The sequence below is a fragment of the Lingula anatina genome, chromosome 7, assembly GCF_051362555.1.
Source record: "Lingula anatina isolate TDL-2025a chromosome 7, LinAna3.0, whole genome shotgun sequence".
Taxonomy (NCBI): domain Eukaryota; kingdom Metazoa; phylum Brachiopoda; class Lingulata; order Lingulida; family Lingulidae; genus Lingula; species Lingula anatina.
In genome coordinates, this window is record NC_141773.1 from 18,901,084 (window position 1) to 18,921,923 (window position 20,840).

The 20,840-nt window shown below is 36.4% G+C and overlaps 3 protein-coding genes across 3 annotated transcripts; 1 reads left to right on the forward strand and 2 right to left on the reverse strand.

Moving 5' to 3' along the window:
• Positions 1–2,411: 2,411 nt before the first annotated feature.
• LOC106151475 (uncharacterized) lies at positions 2,412–4,168 on the reverse strand. Its single transcript, XM_013524743.2, has 2 exons — positions 3,978–4,168; positions 2,412–3,571 (listed from the first exon to the last, which is right to left on the reverse strand). Exons 1-2 carry the CDS (start codon positions 4,062–4,064, stop codon positions 2,846–2,848), a joined length of 813 nt encoding a protein of 270 aa, XP_013380197.2. The 5' UTR covers positions 4,065–4,168; the 3' UTR covers positions 2,412–2,845.
• A 166-nt stretch (positions 4,169–4,334) lies between these two features.
• On the forward strand, positions 4,335–7,859 carry LOC106151496 (trafficking protein particle complex subunit 4). The gene is made up of 5 exons (XM_013524788.2): positions 4,335–4,768; positions 5,440–5,614; positions 6,005–6,108; positions 6,434–6,560; positions 7,421–7,859. Exons 1-5 carry the CDS (start codon positions 4,594–4,596, stop codon positions 7,491–7,493), a joined length of 654 nt encoding a protein of 217 aa, XP_013380242.1. The 5' UTR covers positions 4,335–4,593; the 3' UTR covers positions 7,494–7,859.
• Positions 7,860–8,070: 211 nt separating this feature from the next.
• LOC147760837 (sodium/glucose cotransporter 4-like) lies at positions 8,071–17,207 on the reverse strand. The gene is made up of 16 exons (XM_087017506.1): positions 16,997–17,207; positions 16,582–16,653; positions 16,176–16,280; positions 15,752–15,811; positions 14,913–15,017; positions 14,493–14,598; positions 13,173–13,253; positions 12,702–12,907; positions 12,232–12,367; positions 11,717–11,824; positions 11,294–11,444; positions 10,666–10,834; positions 10,006–10,224; positions 9,519–9,690; positions 9,235–9,318; positions 8,071–8,791 (listed from the first exon to the last, which is right to left on the reverse strand). The coding sequence occupies exons 1-16, from the start codon at positions 17,144–17,146 to the stop codon at positions 8,562–8,564; spliced, it is 2,154 nt and encodes a 717-aa protein (XP_086873632.1). The 5' UTR covers positions 17,147–17,207; the 3' UTR covers positions 8,071–8,561.
• Between the last annotated feature and the right edge of the window lie 3,633 nt (positions 17,208–20,840).

Consider the following 20,840-nt stretch of genomic DNA (forward strand, 5'->3'; position numbering starts at 1 on the left):
AATCACGTCTGTTTTAATTTTGTTGACAGTCCCCAGTGGCACACGTTGCAACAGCTGCTGTCAGGGTTGTTTCCGTGTTAAGATTATTAGATTGACTTTTTTGATTGGTACCCTGGGGAGAGGAATACGTTGAACTAGTAATGATCCCTCACACACCCTGAGGTTCAGAACCCACTGGGAACATTTCCCTGTAATGGCTGTTGTAACATGTTCGTCTAGTAGGTCGTATACAGCACAGGAGTTGTTTCCGTTGCTTTGGTAATGTGTTCTAAGGGATATACCTTAGAGTTTCAGAGCTTAATGGAGACAATGAAACTGGTCTAATGTGACACATTAGACCAGTGTGTATATTTAACCAACAGCATGTATAAATCGGTTCATAATAGCGTCCCCAGCACTATCGAAATAGTAACAAGCATATGCAGCCGAGTTTCAGAGATCGTTAATACACACCTATAGAACTAGCACTGTTTCTGCGATTCGGGTTAATATCTTTTGAGTCAAGAAGTTGTAGAGACTCTACAACTTCTTATTTGAATCGAGATACAACCTGAGGGGGTTGATCTGATGAATTGTTTAAATTCTTATTCTTGGAAAAGTAATCCATCCCCCTTTACTGAGCTAAACACATCCTTTTATTTTCTTTTTTTTCAGTCTGAAGACAATCCCTCTTACATAACCATTGCTTTTTAAACTGCAAAAGGGCGTCCACCCGGAGAGCGTGCACTTCAATATAAAAGTGGTTGTTTGTTTGCCGTGTACGGATACTCAAATCGTTCTATCATTTTCACTGCCAAATAAAAAGAATTTACAACTACCGTTGAACTCAAATATACAAAAATAAGCTTGGAAAGTGTTGCAACAGAAGTCGGTAGAATCAACCCACTATTTGTGGGACTCTAAACTTCCTCTTTCGGTCAGCGCCCGAAGGATTGGTGGGCAGGATTGTTTTGGTATCTAACTGGCCAACAAGGATTTTTGACGTTGCCAGTTAAGTTTCTATTAAATCGACCAATTTTCAAAGCAGTTGCCTTGAGGGGCGGGCTCCGTTAACTTAAACAAGGTTCCTGGAATTTAGTGTTACGTAATTGGCATACCCTCAAAGTTTGTGAGCTTGCGACTAGCATGCGTACCATTGACGTACATTGCATCCCTCATACAGTTCCGACAGTAAATGGAGATTCACTAGTTGAGTTTTCATGGCGTGTTACCGCGGTAAAAGACATTTGCAAACCGTGGTTTCTCTCTATCCGTTATACATGGAGTTACTGTAAAATAGTGACGCCAGTTACTAATCACATATACCACAGGTTTTACATAGCGGAGCTGTTTTTTGTTAAGTCAAGCCGCGTGTCTTGTGGCTTTCTCATTTCTGCTGACCGCTAAGCATTACCTACATGCAGCTTATATCTAATTGTGACCTTAAATCACACTATCGGAAAATGAGTACAAGAAAGCAAATTAACAGTACAAAAACGTGTTAGGAAAAAAGTTGGTAACAGGTGGTTTGCTTGTAGTCGGTTCCTGAAACTCATTGGTATTTCAAGCAACCAGAATTACTTTTAAGTTGAACTTCAAAGAATGCAGCACAATGAATATCTGTGAATCTTTTCAAATGTATACAGATATGGTTAAAACAAAGTTATAATCTACCCGTAAATACGGCTAAAACGGCGTTCTAAGTTCGAAAGTGTACACATTCAAAAGACTGTTCATCTTTGGCAACCATAGATCTCTGTCAAAAGACAAGTTTCAATTCAAATTTAAAACGAGATTCCAATTCCGTTAAGACGTGCAAAAATTGCATTTTTTCCATTCGTCATACTGTACATATTTGGTGAGGTCGAAGGAAGAATGGGAACCCAAGGAGGTAAGGGAGTGACACGTGCTCGCTGGGTCGGCAAATGCAACTGACGGTAATTATTTAGTGTTACGATAAGACTACTTCCAAAGCAAATTCAAAATCTGTTTCACGGGCCAATGCCAATGATTTGCCCATTGAGCCTTTCATCGTGAGGTGAGGTGGAGTAAAAGATTTCATAATTTTACAAAAAAAAAAAAAAAAAAAAAAAAAAAAAAAAAAAAAAAAAAAAAAATCCTTGCTCGCCCAGGTCGTACCTCTGCACCGAAAAGGCTTGAAACTCTAACCTGCCTCAATGGGTCTATACTTAGGTACGTTATAGTAAATAGTACATTGGATACTTTGTGCCAAGGGGTTTTTCGATTTTTTTTTTGTGTCAAACAGGGTTCCAAATTCTTTTTGATGTTATTTTTGAACAGGTTGCTGGACTGAAATGAGGTTAACTAGAGTTCTTGATAACAAGCTCGAGTGAAAAAACAGGAACTTTCGGATACCCTATCCACGCAGCAGGTAGCCTGACAACAGGTAGCGTTCACTGTGACACAAAATCTACTAAGATAATCTCTTTATTATTCTTTACGGGGAAAAAAAGGATTCAGAACCATAAAAACTTGTAATTCATTCTTCATTAAAATTGCGACCTATAAACGTGACTATGGATTTACTCCAAACAGTAGTTGTCGTCATAGTTTAAAACAAAATATAAAAAATTGAACAAACACAAGTATATCTCCACCACCTCAACCTTAGAATTGAGATATGGCGACTTGTCCAATATTACATGTATCACGTACAGTAATGCCTTTTTAATTATATATGCAAATGAAAATATGACTTAACAAAGCCGAAGACAGAAAAAATACTAAAATGCAAGAAATAAACTTTAAGTTGTTTCTCATTATAATCAATAAATCAGCATTGCTTTGTATGTAAACATCACAGTATCTCCACATCAATTAAAAAATAAATTATATAATCAAGTGGCTACTGAAAGTTCTGCCTGTAATTTCCACTCTGCCGTGGTGGCCTCTGTGGGCTCCCTCTACTGCCATGACGATGATGATGATGATGATGATGATGATGACGTTGTTGATGTTGTTGATGATGTCCTCCGTGTCTCCCAGCCTGATGTTGCTGATGCTGTTGCTGATACTGCTGATGCAGCTGAGTTGCCATCCCCATTTGCTGCATTAGCCTCTGCCTCTTTAGCTCTAGCTGTATGGGATCCATGGGCTGGTCCATTTGGAAATTAGGGTTACCAGGTTGTTGTTGATCAAACCATGGCTGTCCTATGGCCTGAGGACTTTGGGCTGGCGTGTTTCGCCCAGGAACATGTCCCAACAATCCTTGCTGTTGTTGCTGTTGCATATTAGGCCAGTTTTGCTGCATCATATTCCCCATTATATGTAGTTGCCCTTGCATGTCCATATTCATATTTGAATTTGGATTATACCCTCTATTTTGTGGGGGTCCAAGGTTATAATTATTGTAGTTTTGCATCTGACCACCAAGTGGTGTTGCTGTGCCAACATTTCCATGAGAAGCCCCAGTCCTGGCCTGCAGATTAAGAGGTCTGCCAAACAGTTTTGTTCCAGACATGAGTTTTATGGTGTATGGCACTGACTCTTCATGCTTGAATTGTATAAATGAATAGTTTTTCCTACGACCATCTTTGTCTTTTGCTATGTGAACTTTTTCCAGTGGGCCAGCCTTGATGTAAGAGAAATGATTTTGAGATTTAATCCGAATAATTACTTGTTTTTTATTGAATTAAAAACTAAATTAAAATAACGTTTGTTTATAAAAGGAAGATGCAGATGCTAACTTTATATATTTATTTAATTTTTTTTTATAAGACCTACTTAAGTTTTTGCCTTTACAATTGGGAAATAACCAAAACCTTTTTATTTCTGGTGATTTAGATATGTTTTGGAAAGTTAAGTTACTATTGATATTAATATTGCTTGATTTGACTGACTCTACCATATCCAGACATCCATCAATCTGATTATTGATGTAAGTCTGCCTCAGTTTTCGTCTTTACATGCTACTGCTAGGTACTGCAACAAAACTTTGGCAATCTCCAACTAAAACCATGTAGTTTAACAGCACTTACTTGCAAAAATAACTCATATAAAAGTTCCTCTGTTACTTCTTCCGATAGATTCCCGCACCAAAGTGTCCTTTCTCTGACGTCATCCATAATAATATTAGTACAACATACACGAATAAAATGTGAGTTTGGCTTTAAGAAACTTTCACTTAAAACGGAAGTTGCCGGTTATATGGGAGTGTAACGTAACCGATACTGCAAAAGGTATCGATGTTTTCCTTGTCATTTGCGAACAATGTTTTTTTTAACAAATCACACTTTTTCCCTATCAGTATTATTAGTGTTCATAAAATCAACAGCCAAATGACAACGCCACATGAGTCCATTAGGGGTAAGTTATAAATGTCTTTGGGCTTGTCTTGAGATCGACCAGTAAATGAGCTTACATGGAGGAGAGGAAGGTGTCGGAAAATAACAAACGCTTTATAAAATTATAGTGTTCATCGACTACATGGTTTTTCTTGGACCAGTATTGTTTTACAAAAACAGCATCTCTGAATTGTTCTAGAGGACTTGCAGTGTGCAAACTAGCAGTACAGCGGAAGTTATCTTCAAGGAGACAAAAGTGATTTAACGATTTGACTTCAAGTCACAATTGACACTGATCGAAGCCTCAAATATGACGATTCACTCTGTATTCGTAGTAAATCGTGCCGGTGGTCTGATCTACCAGTATGACCACAATATGCCTAAGATAGAAGTAGAGAAAACATTCAGCTATCCCCTAGAGCTGGTGCTAAAATTGTTAGATGAGAAAGTCGTGGTGGCCTTTGGTCAAAGAGATGGAGTGAAAGGTACAAAAGCTGATGAGACACGTTTTCAGCACATGGTGCAGGACTTAGGCTGTGTTTACAATAGAAGTTATCATACTAGTAGGATCGATCTATCTAAGTCTGGCACACCCCCTCACAACATGAACAACATCATGGACCACAAAGTTATCCTGCCTTTACCCAAGTACTTTAGGTTATTGGGGGGGGGGGGGGGGGGGGGTCAGACAATTGAGCTGATTACATTGACTGTGCTTTAGCCAGAATACCCGCTGAGATAGATCATTCCTGCTAGTGCGATAACTTCTATTCTGTACACAGCTTTAGAGTTCTTAAAACAAAGTTGGTCAATCTGCAGTCCAGATAACAAGACCCAATGCTGAATAGAAAGGGGCATTTTTACAACAGAGTCTTTGTATAGGTGCATGGTACTTTTGTAGCCCCCCTCTCAGTTTTCAATATTTATCTTAATTTTGTTTTGTGGTGGCTTTGATCAATGTATTCAAGTGAATTAGTTTGGCACAATTTACTTCCTAATATGTCTTTGTTTTCATAAGAAAGAAACCGAAATGTTTGAGTGGTTAAATTGTGTATGACCATGAATGCTGGTTGACTCTACTGCTGCCTGGCATTTATGTACAGTAACATGTATGTCCTCAGTCTCAGATTTTCTGAATATGAATTCTTTTTTTCAGTGGGCCACACTGTGTTAGGAATTAATGGTTTGAGTGCATCAGGTCGTCAGTTAGAGGATGGAAGAGATATCCTGGAAACAATTGCAGATGAGGACAATTATCCCATTGCTATAAAGTTTGGCCGACCAAAGTTAACAGTGAATGAAAAGATAATGCTGGCCAGTATGTTTCACTCGTAAGTTGTCCCCAGGGTAGCTTATGAATTATTGTACACAAATATTGTAAACATAAATGATAAGTCTGTGTTAAAATCATCAAAGGGAAATTTGAGGAAAAGTTAAGATAATATATATAGCAGAACAGCTTTTGAGTACCATTATACCGTTTACATGTATATGTATATATACAGTGTGAAAATTTGTTTGGGTTCCTAGCAATTTCTGATTTTTACAAACCATCACTTCTTTGAATTTGGGGCCAATAAAAACCCCTAAATATACATTTCAATCCTTTAGAGTATGTAATCTGCTGTAACATTTTTGACATGTCAGTGTGTAGTTTACAAAATGTGCATATTTTGATGCAGTAAGGAAGTTTGCCTGTTTTTTCGAAAACTGTCTTTCAGGTTGTTTGCCATCGGATCCCAGCTGTCACCCGAACCCCACTCTTCAGGAATAGAAGTCTTAGAAACTGATGTCTTTAAATTACACTGCTTTCAGACTATGACAGGTACAATGTTGTACTCCGTGAACTATTTAAAAACACTTTTAAAGAAAAAGTAACATGGAGCTTTTTTCCGAAGCATTCAGTTATAAGTAGCATGATTCTGTTTCAGAAAAATACATAATTCAAAATATAATGTGCTGTATTTGCAAATTTAACTTTTTTAGCAATTTATATATGGACACTGTGAATAAAAGATTTTGTAATGTAAAATGAAAAAAACAACTTTATAAGTCATCTCTTAAATGATTATGTCTGCAATTGACAGTGACTAATATATGTTTTATCATTTCATCAAACTGCTCATAGATTATTCTGTCAATATTTTCAGGCATAAAATTTATAGTTCTGACAGATTTACGACAAGGGGCAGTGGATGGTCTGTTGAAGAAACTATATGAAGTCTACTCTGATTTTGCTCTGAAAAATCCTTTTTATTCCATAGATATGCCAATAAGGTAGGACACTTGAAACTAACACTTAAAAACTTATTATTATTTGAATGAAAAAAAAATCAAAAAGGTAAATTACAAATTTGATTCTACTTGAGTATTACTCTCTGAACCCATCATTCTTAATTGTCATAATATTATTTTTACTTAGGATAAAGAAAACATCAAATGCTTAATATCATTCACAGGTTTTTGATATATCACAATGTAGATGTATATTGTACTAGAAATTAAAAATAATGAGAATTTGCTATATGGCCTCTTTTATTTCAAAATCAAAGTATAAATTCTTGAAAATTTTACACTACATAGCATATTTACTGCTGTATATAAAAACTTATTGTCCATTAATGAAATTGATAATGCAAAATAATTTGTGAGTGCATTTAATTGGTTCAATTAAGTTCATTAAAATTACATACGAAGCAAGTGTAGATTCCTTGTAGCACATATAAGTCACTGCTATCCGTATCTCACATAACTCAAATAAAGCTGACATGCCAAAGAGTGATCACTCTATCAGGAAAAACAAAGCTTTAAAACTGCACCTTATCCATCAGTCTCTTCAGTTTCTAAAAATTCAGCTCAGTTCTTGTGTAACTTTAGAAAAACCATGTGGATTGTGCCTAGCTAGGAAAGGATGTTTTTTTTTCTTTAGAAACATTAATTTGTTTCCAACCTTTGACATGTAGGTTTCAAATTAAAAAATGGGAAAGCACAATACTATACATACTGGATTGTTTTTTCACTTCTTTTTACTCTTCCTTTTCTGCATAATATCAGAATATGATATATAATATAAAAATATTATATTAGACTAGTTTCTAAAGACAATTCATATACAGTGTACCACTTTTTCTTTTTAGGTGTGAACTCTTTGAGCAAAATTTACAATCCGCTATTGAGCAAGCAGAAAGGACTGGAATAAGCAACATTTGAGATGCAGACATATTTGACCCTGAGTTAAGCAAATATTTTATATTACCTTATCACTACATGCTGGAATAATGAAAAAACGCGTATCCTGGATGGAACAGAAACACCATCAATATTCTGAAACTCTGGGTGCAATAAACTGTGATTAGATAAATAGATTGGATGACAATTTAGTTAAGAATTTTGAGAGCTCGGCTGAAGAAATAGAGATTTGAAATGCTCCATCCTAGCCAGGGTGCAATGCTTGAAGTGGTAATGGAATAACTTGGTGATTTCACTTGATAACAGTGGCATTTACATTTATATTATATTCATATCATTCTGTTCATGTGTAATTTAATTATTAAATCATTACATGTAATTCACAAAGGCGACTTTCTTCGTTTTTTTTTTTTTTTTTTTTTTTTTTTTTTTTTTTTTGAAAAATCAGTATAAGTATTTAAGAAGTAATATAATTTGCAGCTTCAGTACATAACATAAACCTCATGCTATATTTTCTTGGTTAGTATTGAAGAAGTAATGTCATTTGATGCTTGTGTACGTGACGTAAGCTTTATACTACAGGAGGAGGGGTCAGCTACTGGTTTTATCTCACGGTTATCAGTTAAGACGAGTGCTTCTTTCAGAAATATAGCAACACGTCTCAGTACGATCTGACTTGAATATATTACGTGTAACTTTTTCATAGGGTAATAAACCTGTCACTGAACTGTCGTCAGAGACCCACGTCACCGCCGTGTCGCGAATCCAAATTCCAAATTGAGTTGGCAAAGAGAACCTGCAAGATCTATCAATCTAATGAGATGTTAAGAGATTGGGGGAGGGGTGGGGTGTGATACCATTGTGCATTTATGCAATAAAGATCTATGGATTTTTTTATGATAATTAAAGGGAATAATCTCAACATAATCAAAATAGGCCTTATTATGACGAAAGATAATTATTGCAGTTGAGTCGCTTTGACATTTTTGAGTGATTTACGATTTACAGCTTACATACATGTAGCTCCAATGTGTGTGTGTGTTTGTGAGCGCGCACGTGGGTGGAGGGTGGGGTTATTTGTCACGTAATTTACGGAACATATTGCCAGTAGGACCAAAAACAATACAGTGCAACACCTAGAGACAAAATAAAAACCAGTCCAATGTTGAGACCGATTTTTGCAGCACGTGATTGTTTTAGTGACGTTATCTTAAGAAGACGACATTGTTGCTCTTGCTGACGTTGCGATTCTTCAGGTGATTGGTGAATACCAATCAACCAATCACAGGCTTTGCTATACCATGGACGAGACTCCCATTCTGGAAAAGATGTGACGTCAGTAATGGCAACCATGGTATTTCAACTATTTTTCACCATTGTTATCACTATATAGCACCGAAATCATAATGATGACAATAATAATAATGAACGGTCATACAGCCACTGTTAACTTATTGTGAAATAAATAAAAAAAGGAAATTTGATTAATACCCTAGGCTAAAAAATTTAATGAAATAAGAGAGTGGCTTAATTTAAAAAAAGTTAGATTAAGTAATTGACTGAAATATACCGACGTTTCATTATTAAAAAGAGATACTGAAGCCGGATTAAAACTCTTGAAAAACTTCTTGCTTCCTTTTTAAGTTAAAAGTGTACTTTTACCCAAAAGGTAAAAAAGTTTCCACCAACTACTTTATTGAAAAGGTATATCAAATAAATAAATAAAATAAATAAATGAAAAATGCCATATCAGTATACCCACCCACTTCATCCGATGTATTACAAGGATTGTAGCCGTTTACTGATTCCGCGGACACGGTAAACACTGGTTTTTGTTTGTCAGAATCTGTAAATAAAATTGCACATAGTAGGTCTAATCCCATGTCTTGGTAGGATATCTGTTGTGTTGAAAATGTGTTTTTGCTATGAAAAGGCACGGATTAGATTTATTTTGGAGGGTACAATAATTTCTTCTTGTCTAAAAGTTTGCGATGCCTTTTGTCTTAAAATAATTACCAACATATTGGACTTCGGAATACGACTTACCTAGGTTTGAATTACTTTCCCCCTTTTCTAAGCCAGGGTTATCCAGCCCCGTTTCCATGGAGTTGGTGGTTGCCTTAGAGATATCGTCGAAATGCATGCCGGACTTGGACTCCATTATCTCTTCCTCTCTGTCACGATTGTCATGCCGCGTCCAGAATGTCGTGCGGATCAACTGCAACAAAAATATTTTTAATTCCTTTTAAAAATTACCTTTGAATCTAGTTTAAAAGAAACAGAGCATCTGTCTATCTATCTATCTTACATACTTGTAGTCTCCTTTACGTCGTGTTTGTTGTTTTGTGTGACCAAACAGCAGGCCCACAAATACACGTGTAGACTACACTAGCCCTCAGTCTTGAAATAGATCGGCTTATTTTTATTTCAATGTTTTCAATCATGCATGTAAAGATATATATTTTAACTATATTAAATTAAAATCTGACAAACGAAGCCATATCAATTATAAAAAAAATGCTTAAAAACTCACGCGTTTCTCTTCCGGAGCCTCCGTACAGTAACTGATGATGGCAGCGACAATGACAGTCATCCAGAACAAAAGCATGGCAAAGTACATGTCCTGGAAATCCTTGATGATAACCAGCCTATCGTCGACATCCCCGCACTTCTGTGCGCCTGGCCAAATGGATACGAGGACCAGGCGAGTGACCCCCGTAAGCAAGGCCACCATTAATGCCCAAAACACGCCCTGTTTTAGAGAAGAAATAATAATAATAATAATAATAATAATAATTTAAAAATTAACGGCCCTTATATGTCTCAACACTGTGTAGATGCACAACATATCCAGTTTTGGATTTTTTTCAAAGGAGAAAGAATAAGTTCCTTCGTCACTTCCTTTCGTATTAAAACTCGGCAAATTCCAAATTCTTCTTTTTCTTTTTCTTATATTGCTGAAATCCTTACTTGTTTTTATAAGTCATAACCTTTGGAAACGCGTCTTTTTGTAAACACTAAAAGAATAAAGAACAGAAGATATAACCAGCACCCTTCAGTTGTTCAACAAATACTTTCTTAAGTTTTGGATGCAATCATTCCGGTATGCCCCAAGGTTCACCATTTTGCATTTGATTTCCTCCTACTTAGATGCTACGAGCTGCTAGAATATCCAAAAGACATTTGCACTCACCTGCTCGTTAATTCTGGGCCATACGACCCCAAGGATGAAAATAGCGGCAACAGGAGGCGCTAGGTAGTTGGTCACCTCTTGGATATAGAAGAACACCTGACCACCTTGCATCTCCTTGACAACCGGTACCCAGGCAACCGCCACAGCCGTCATGACGAGCACGAAGACTCTGGAAATACCAGCACATCTGTCACAACTACCAATGTACATACACTGTGTATTGACGAAACAAAATAACTAGCTGAATAAATAAATAAAAACTTTCATTAAAAAAAGATACCATACATGGTTTGCACTGGCAATACCATATTTTCAAACAAAATGCTGGAAGGATCAAACAAAATTCTTAACTTAAGAGTACAAACAGTAATTGCATACTTTGGAATGATTACAAGTATTAAACCAAGTATCCATAGTAGAAACTCGGTGTGATCATCATCATCATTATTCTCATTATAGTCAGTGACATTTCGATTATATACAAGCCCACCCTCATGTACTTGCAGCCAAAACGTTAAGAGTCTTTGCTCCAAAACTTGCATTTAGTGTCTTTTGTGTGACATTCTTAAAAGTTAATGATTTTATGCACGAGACATCGGGAAATGCTTAGATGTATACGTTTACCTACCGTCCCACTATCATTAACTCCCGCACTGTTGCTTGCTTACGGAACCGTTTCCAGACGTCAATGGTGAACAGTGTGCTGGCACTGTTAAAGATGGAGTCCAGATCACTCATCAGAGCAGCGATCATCACCGCCATCATTAGTCCTCTAAGACCTGATTAACGAATCGTCACTTGTTTTAGTTATTTGAGGCGTTGATATGAAAATTCATCATATTTAATTGATGGGTGTTATAAACTACGTGTACATGTACAAAGTCCTGCTGCGATGACTAAATTCACACATGATTTTATGCATGAATTATTTTTTTCTTTGGCACTTGATAACGACACAACTCCTGTGACGTCAAATTGATAGAGGCACTCTTTGCGTCACATGTTCAACGTTGGTTGTCATCGTGACGTCATATAATTTAAGAGAGCTCACCGATGGGCATGACTCCCAGTACCAGTTTAGGGTAGGCAATGTTAGTGCAACCCGCATAGCTTTGGCAAATTTTGTAACATTCTTCTGGATCAGCACATGCCACTTCATCTACAAAAATAAAAAAAAAAAAAAAAAAAACAATCCAATAATAAATAAATAAATAAATTTAGAAAATAAAAAAGTATCGCATAACATTTCTGTTGCAGTGAAGGAATGATGGGAGGGGCGCAATAGGCTAAGTATTCCCTTCATTTCGAAGGCACCCTATTCTATTCCCCTTTCCTCCAAAACTTTCTTTCCATTAGACTTTTGTATATTTTCCGTGAGAGCTATGTGTTTCACTCTTGCATTTTTAAACTTTTTAAAGTGTTGTAGATCAATATTTATACTCGATTGATTAGAGCTAGGTAAATCATATTCTTGCTTTATCAATCAATCAATCAATCAATCAATCAATAAATAAATAAATAAATAAATAAATAAATAAATAAATCAATAAATCAATAAAAGCTCACTTGGGTAGAACACCCTGCTGATCATGCCTGGCATCACCATCATGAACAGCGGGAGTATCTTGATGAATCCCGCCATAAGTGTCGCCCCCTGTGCGTGGGAAAGACTCTTAGCAGCCAGCGCTCTCTGGACGATAACCTGGGAATACATTGCAGATAACCCACTGATAAGAGTCCATTTAAAAGATTTTAATTAAAATTACGAATTTTGCCTCCGCGTTAGTTACATACTTCATGGACATGTACCGCAGCTCGAAAATTATCAAAAAAAGTCCAAAGTAAACGTTTTCATGCTAACGTTATGATTTCATAGCCTGTACTTTGCCCATCCGGAATAATACGTACTTCAGAGTTAAATAAATCTGATTTTTTTAAAAGGTTGGAATAATATGCTTGCTTGCGTGAGTGCGTGCACAAACATGCGTAATCCCTGTGCCCTGTGCCCGTCTGAAAACAAATTCTCTTCCACACACCTGGTCGCTGCACCAATACCAGATGGAGCCAGGGGTCTGCCCAAAGAGGAACCCCGCCCATGGCATGTCGTTATCCCTGGCTTCCTTCAGCATCTGGAAGGCGTTGGACGGAGGGATGCCGCAGGTCTGATTGGGGACCAGTTTTGTAGGTATGGCCTGTGGGAAGGTGCGAACCAGTTCACCGTAGCCTCCAAGTTTCCAGAAACCTGAAATTGTAAAAAAAAAGTAAACAAGATGTATGTAACTGCGACATGTATTTAATTTGTCTTTAAAATATATATTCTGTAGAATATTTATAACTAGATGTGTATCATTAAACTTAAACCTTAGGTTAAACATTGCATTTTAGCAAAAAAGAAACGTTAAAATTATTTAGCACCCTTACCAGGAATTGCATAAGTCAACTTTTAAGTTGTAAGACTTTAAAAAAGTTAAAATTACTGAAGACAATCTGTTAAGGTGTGTACTCACTCATTCCCATCAGAGTGAGGGCGCCCCCTACCATCAAAAACGCCTGTAATGTGTCGGTATATATAACAGCAGTCAAACCACCTGTGTTGGAAAAATAGACAAAAAACTCTGAACAATATGTTTATTATATGGCTGCGACAAAAAAATGACGTCGTCATGAATATTACAAATATACCCATAGTGCGCCCACGGAATGGCAAATTGTAATGAAGGAAAGTCTTAGCTAGCACAATCAACTGATTTCTTTCAAATGCTTTAATGGCGTATTGATTATGTCATAATTAGGTAAATCTGCAATTTGTATCTTTGGGTGACTGAAATATTCCTAAATATTTAAACTCATTTTAATTAAAATTATTAACAATGACCACGCAGTGATGTTTTACGCCATGCAGGCGTTTTTGCTGCTAATTTAAAAGAGATTAATGCACTAGATTTTTGCTAACTACCCATGAAAAAGAAATAAATCTTATTCACTTTTCAGAGAAACGTGATATCATTTCGTGTCTGAAACGCAATTAATATCTTGTACATAGATGTAAGGCTTACATATGCAACGTTCACAATATTCAAGCTGCATTAACATATCTTCATCTAGGTCATTCGCTATATATAAAATCATTGATATTCGGAACCAAGCACGAAGATTCTAAATGACATGAGACTGCAATGAATCTCCTTCAGTCTGTTAAAAAAAACTATGTTGAATGTAGTTTTTTATGTAGATGAAATGAACATTAGGCGTTCAAGAAAGTGTATCACAACCGGCTCCAAATCCGATTTAATGGTACGTTTTGCACTACAGATTCGCCCTCCGTGTTTTTAAGCATTTTTTAAAAATGTGATTAATCCAGTAATGAATAAATAGTCGTTTTCAAAAGAAGAAACACGTATATTTTTTTCTTTCTTTTTCTTCTTTTGCATTTATGCAAACTCAATGCGTAGGCATTAAAATGACGCACATAATACATTGACGAGAGCGTGTTTAGTAGGTCCATTTGTTATCGATAATATTTTTAGCAACTGAGATGACAGAGTTAAAACACAACTATATATATCCACGTATTTATATGAATGCCCAGGCCCGTAGCCAGATATTTCAAAGGAATGTTCTTTTTCTGAAAAGTGGACCTTTTACCATGACACCTTCGTCTATTTAGATCAAATTTTACTCAGAATGGACCATTTTCCCTCAAAAGGCGGTTCGTTAATACCCGCCTACCCCCGAACTCTCTGGATACAGGCCTGATACACATTTGCGTATATGCATATTTACTGTATATGCATGTGTGTATTTACATATGCATCAGTGGAGCCAACCTGTAATCGTCAGGATAGCAGTGACCAGAATAAGGACCAGGATGCTCAGGTAAAGGTCCCACTTCAGCGACTGTTGTATGAACAAGCCACCGGTATACAGATCCACCTGAAAGCGAAACACTGATATCTCACTGATATAGGTACTCTTTGAAAAAAAAAAAGAAAAAAAAAAAAAACGGTTGTCTCTTTACACCTTCGTCCTAAAATTGACTAGTGAATTATTTGTATTCCTTACTCTCGTGTATAGTGTGTATATCAGTCCATACGACCCCCGAATTTACAGCACCACTTTCCTGGTAAGTATGTAGCATTTGAGAAAATATGAAATAATATGAAAATTAATTTACTCCAAAGCTCATAAATAATCCATTAGGAATTAATGTAATAAGGATCACTGAAGAAAATTTGGGATGCACTCACGGAACATTTTGTAAAGATATACAATATCAGCGAGAGGAAAGTGATATAGACTCGGAGTCGACTTCCGCCAAACCTCTTCTTCAGGTACTCGGGCATTGTGTATGTCTGGGTAGAAAAAAGAAAACGTATCAGCCGTTTTTCACGTTATAGTTTTTTTTTAATTCGTAACCAATATTTTACTTACCCACACATGATGGGTGTAGTTAACATTAGTTGTTTGGTAATTTTAATTATTAAAATACAAGGAATGTCATTTCTCTCTTGTGCTCACTAGTATATTTCATGTGAATGCCTTCTGTAATATGACTATTGTGAGCAAAATTTGCTGTCCCATGAGGTAATACACACAATGCTAACTTTCTCTCCATCTCACTTAAATGAATGCGAAGTAGCAAAATTTATTTAACAAGAATTCGCCTGTAAAAAATGTAATGCCTTACATGAAGGGTTATTCTTCTATACTCTCTACGATAATCATCCGTGCTGGTGTTTTGTCACAGAGAATTATTTGAATGAAAGCGGCTGTAATTTCATTTTTTTTTTTTTTGTAGTTTGGTCTTAACTCTAGGACTAAAATTTTGATCTATTCCAGTTGAAGATAGCCTACTAGTAAATATATATTGCAGTATAAAGTGTATATTTCTTGTAAAACAGGCTCATTATATATTGGACTACCTCTGATTTATCTTTGGTTAAAGGAGAATAAATTTTTGTCTAAAAGTTCAGATCAATTGCCAGTCTTTCATTTATCTTCTTTTTTTTTTTTAATTATCTGCTGAAAAACACATAACCCAGGTTGCCGGATTACAAAGCAGCCCCTGATTTCAGGGTGTACTTACCCCGCATGCTATGTACACTGGAATAAACACCCAGCCCAGCAACTGGAGAAGCAGAATGGCCTAGAGAGTGGGAAATATTACATGCATTACATAATATTGACTGTCGTGGGTTTATTTTTCATTAAAATATCAATCATTAAATTCTGTTTTTTGTTTAGAATTAAAATTTTAATTTCTTTGAAAATAAAGTTATTACTTGTTTGAAGAAGTGCATATGGGTCGGTTGCACCTACAGTGTACCCTAGGTTCTAGATTTTAGTATTGCCAGGAGTTGGGGAAGAGGCCAGTTTAGGAAAAGCATAGGCTGCCCAGCGTGTCCATACTTTAAACTGGGTCTGAAACAATTTGTTTGGAGTATGTCTTAAAACGGTGTGACCTTAACCGATGCTACTGGGGAATCTGAGCCCTTAGTTTTAATACTTACTATGAACTCCCATGCGCCCACACCTATACCACCAGCCGCTCCCGACCCTGCCAATCCTATGAAGTGTTCACTACCGATATTACTCACAAACAAGGATGCACCAACCTATAACCGGATGGAACAAATGCATGTATTATAAATATGGTTACAAACTGACAGTGATTTGATATTTATACATGTTTTAACATAAGGGTTACGATTACAATGTGCGGCACACTTGACATTATTTTTGTATTTACTTTCTCATTGTCTGAAATGAAAGTAATTTTCTACATAAGTAAGCTGAAAAATAGATAAAAATGCAGAACTGCTGTATATAAATCAATGCACCAAGTGCAAAATTTACAAAAGGCAGTAAATTCCAAGATGGCCGCCCAAACATTGTGTAGTGTGTGCTGAAACTGACCGGTAAGAACGTCATGGAGCGTCCAGCAAGGAAGTATCCACTGACTGTCCCTCTTGAAGCTCGACACATGGCCTGAGAATGAAGAATTCAAAATGACAAACATTTTCTTCTCTCTCTTTCTAGCACATATCAGAATTTCAACAAATTCCCACTCCTGCATATAAATTTATTATTAAATATGCTCATTTCCTGTTTGATAAAATCGATAAAATTCAAGGTGGTGGCTTAAGTAGATTATACAGGTACAGATTAATAAACGGCATATATGCTTTATGCATTTAGATCAAGAGCATCCATGTTAAAGCTGATCCATTCATACTGTGTAAAATGTATGGTCATAGACACGGTAAAATCCGCTGTTACCCTAAATAATAATAATAATAATAATGATAATAATAATAATAATGTTACTTACAAATATTCCCACACAAATGACAGCACAGAAGTAAACACCAACCACTACAAGGTCCCAAGAAGCCAGACCTTCATTGGCTGGATACAGATTATACGGATTGTCGTCTGTCACCCCAGTCGTCATGGTAACGGTATCGGCTGTCGTTGCCATTTTACGGCGGGTTGAAACGTTTTGTTATCTGAAAAAAAAATGATGAAAAGGAAGAGGCAGCACGCACGCTCGTCTTCAAGTCACAGTTCACTGTTAACCCAATAATTAATTGTTAACTTAGTTTTTCACACGATATACGCAGAAAACGCAAACCGATGGCCAACATACAACCGTAGATCAGTGCGCCAGCTAATAAGGGTTGAAATCAATCCGAAGCCGTCCACGGGTTCAGCTTTCGAATTCCAATGTCAGATAGTACTAGGGGTATATGAACTAGGAGGGGAAGGATCGAACGCCTCATAAATCACTGTTAAAATTGTTTATAAACTGCGACATGTGCCATATTCAGAACAGAAATGCGTGAAGCACGACATTTTAAAATCAACGCACAAATTAAAATATAAAAATACAGCAAAATAAAGTGAGATGCGATAAAATTCTGTTAAATATCTTAGTATGTTAATATGGCTCTCTGGCGAATTACATCGAGCTTTAAACATGGCTGCATTTGAAGAACGACGAGGTGCAATCTTAATAATGTGCACATTTCTGAAAAGTGACGTTTATGGTTTTGAAAATCCCACTTTGTGACCACAAGACATTCGTCTTACGTACTGCATGTCAAAAGGTTGTTAGTACCTTGCACTATAGTGGGTGGGTAGTATACTGCTGCTACTGCATAAACCAGTACTTTCACCATGGCTATGAATTCAGCCAAACAATCTTTTTGAAAGTAAATAAAAACATCATGCAGCAGCGACAGATAAGGTAGTCCTACATGCAAGTATGTGGCAATCGTATACACCGAGAGAAATTAAGTTCACAGTGGAGACTTACCTTGCACCTTTAGGGCAGATTTAGAGTTGAGCGACTTTCCGTGTTGACAGCAACTATACGCGACATAAAGCGAGGCCTTCATAAAAAACTAATAAACCACCAATGTTCTGACACACCTTAGGCCACACTATATTGACGCTGATGGGTTGCCACTTCAACTGGGATAAAATGTTAAAATTTTCAAACGTGAGATCTATTTTCTTAACACATTAGATTCCGTTTTTATGCCTATTGCACTCCTATGCCATTTTTGGTGTTAAGCTGACTAGATGCCGATTTGCACCAGTAACAGTGTGTAACATCACCATATGCCTGACAATAGCAAACATCTATTTTTTATAACGTAATCTCTTCGAAATGATAAAACTGAGGTAAGTTAGGAAATCAATCAAAACTCCACCTAGCATACAGAAGAGATGATTTAAAACTGCATTAAGATAAATGGATTAATCTTTTCTAAGTGGTTTATTAGTTTTCTATTGATGGCATAAATCTATTTTTCTTTTCAGGACGGCGTTGCAAATTAAAACGATATATATATATATATATATATATATATATATATATATATATATATATATATATATATATATATATATATATACAGACTTGACATTTAATATGGAATATTTCAGTTTGAAAGGTATGCCTAGGTAAAAATGCGTTCTTTTTTTCATAAAACTCAGATCTCATATAAGATATCTGACTGGATAAGTGTGAAGTCAGGTGTGTCGCTACCAATTAACTGACTACCAAGTCTGTTGCACTGCTGCATTGTGTAATATGCGGTGATTTAATTGGGTAGTGCTCCTTTAGGTTGGTCAAAGCTTGGCTTTGGCAAAGCATGGTTCTGTCAAAAAAGTATCCATATGTCGGCAACTACTGCATAGAAGAATTTGAAATTTTGCACGTAAGCGGTCAGTTTTGCAGTGCGTAAAATGAGTCAAACAATGTTTTACAGAAATGTTAATCTGTGCCAGAATGGCGCGAAAAAAACAGACATTGCCAGACAGATTATTGTGTCAAACGGAATAGTCTGCACAGTTTTATGAAGTTATGCCCAGACTGATGTACCTACACAGAGACCACGCCCAATGTATCGACATCTTACCACCAGGGCACAGGATTCACCGTCCTTCAGGATATGCTGCTGCAACTAAACAAAACCCACCCAGTCCGTTCAGAATGAGGGGCAAATTGTGACCAAAACGCGTTTTTCAAGGCTCTTAGCGAATATCAAACTGGTTTTAGCAGGTTAGAAAACCAAACGACCTCTGAGGAAGCCACTGTAAACAGCAGAACAGCGTCGTCTGTTTCTCTAATGAATTGAGGACCATGACCGTTTCTGGGTAGAACACTGAAACCGCGTGGCTTTCTTTATTGAGGTCAGATTTCACCTGTACCGCTTAACTGGTTAAAACAGAGTTTACAGACATCCTGCAGAGGCCTACGACAAGGCGTGTGCCGCTTCTAAAGTGACTAGGGTCATTGACAGCGTCAGTATTTGGGGTGAATACCACATTGGTGCCAAAACACCAATGATAGTCATCGACGAAAACCTGAACCAGATCAAATAAAGGGATAATCTGGGAACCACTTGACTATCATTTGATAGGGGGGAACTTAGGAACAATTTTAGGTTGCACGATGAGAGTGCCGGTTCACACAGCGCACTTTTAATGGCAGATTTCTTACAGAACCAAGGGAATGAGCAGATACATTGGTCATCAAAATCGCCATATTTGAACCACATAGACAATACATGGGTAGGTTATTACTCTCCGAATTAACGGCCTACATGTCCTACAACAAAACTGAACCAAATTGGACAGGTTTTGACCGTTGCCTGGAATTTTTTTCCATATTAAACTCTAAAAACCTATCCTAAGGAATGCCTTGCCACTTGAAAGCTCTGGTAGCAGCCAGATGAGGTCAGGTGTAACAGTAACCGTTGCTGTGACAAGACACTAACATGAGGGTCCTTTGGGGGGCGCAAAACTCTTTTAAAGACGATAATTTCGAAAATATGGAGATCCAAAATATCGCTTTCAATGGTTGTCGTACGACTTAAAATAGGCAATGCATTTTTGTTTGCTTCACTGGCGAATTCAATTAATGAACTGATGTCACAATGACATCAAAGAGATAGATAAAAGTTATAAAAACACGATTTTAATCCTTATTTTCATTTATCAGTCATGAAAATATGAAAAAAACCAATGAAAAATAATTTGGAAAAAATATTCCATATTAAATGTCAAGTCTGTATATATATATATATATATATATCCCCATCCTAATGGCCCTCAAAAAGCAATTTTTAACGGATTTTCCAGGTGTTAAGTTTTTTATCTGGCTTAACCGACCTTTGATCCTCCTTTCTTGATTCTCCATCTCTGGGAAAAATTTTTGAGCCATTAAACTTAAATTCCGACACCCCATTCCCCAATTTCAGCCATCAATTTATTTTATAATATTACTCCGTTTTCAGTGTTTTGTACCGGAATAATGATACATCTATTTAAAAACTGTTTACAAGTATTGTATATGTAAATAATTCGTACGTTAGTCCATACAACAGAAAAATGTCAGTATAAGCTTTTTTTGAGAATTTACACAAAAAATCAGTGTATATACATGAATTAATTTACAAGCAACATAGAAACCCAGTTTCAGATTATTTTTTCATCTCATATGATCAATGAATCGATTTTGTTCACAATATGTGGAAATTTTGATTATTTAGAAGAGCAGTTGGACTAAATGGAATTAATGGAATCTGCTCATTACCTGATGATTTTAGAAGATTCAATGCCATATATGTTGCATCAAATACTATAATAATAGGTTTTGGCAA

Excerpts from the sequence above, each read along its gene's own strand:
- LOC106151496 (XM_013524788.2), top strand. The coding sequence starts at position 4,594 with ATGACGATTCACTCTGTATTCGTAGTAAATCGTGCCGGTGGTCTGATC. Across the intron at positions 5,615-6,004 it reads CTGGCCAGTATGTTTCACTC|GTTGTTTGCCATCGGATCCC; the intron begins GTAAGTTGTCCC and ends ACTGTCTTTCAG. Across the intron at positions 6,561-7,420 it reads TCCATAGATATGCCAATAAG|GTGTGAACTCTTTGAGCAAA; the intron begins GTAGGACACTTG and ends TTTTCTTTTTAG.
- LOC106151475 (XM_013524743.2), bottom strand. The coding sequence starts at position 4,064 with ATGGATGACGTCAGAGAAAGGACACTTTGGTGCGGGAATCTATCGGAA. Across the intron at positions 3,572-3,977 it reads TATATGAGTTATTTTTGCAA|GCTGGCCCACTGGAAAAAGT; the intron begins GTAAGTGCTGTT and ends TCTTACATCAAG.
- LOC147760837 (XM_087017506.1), bottom strand. The coding sequence starts at position 17,146 with ATGGCAACGACAGCCGATACCGTTACCATGACGACTGGGGTGACAGAC. Across the intron at positions 12,368-12,701 it reads GGTATTGGTGCAGCGACCAG|GTTATCGTCCAGAGAGCGCT; the intron begins GTGTGTGGAAGA and ends ATGTATTCCCAG. Across the intron at positions 8,792-9,234 it reads TAATACATCGGATGAAGTGG|AATGGGAGTCTCGTCCATGG; the intron begins GTGGGTATACTG and ends CATCTTTTCCAG.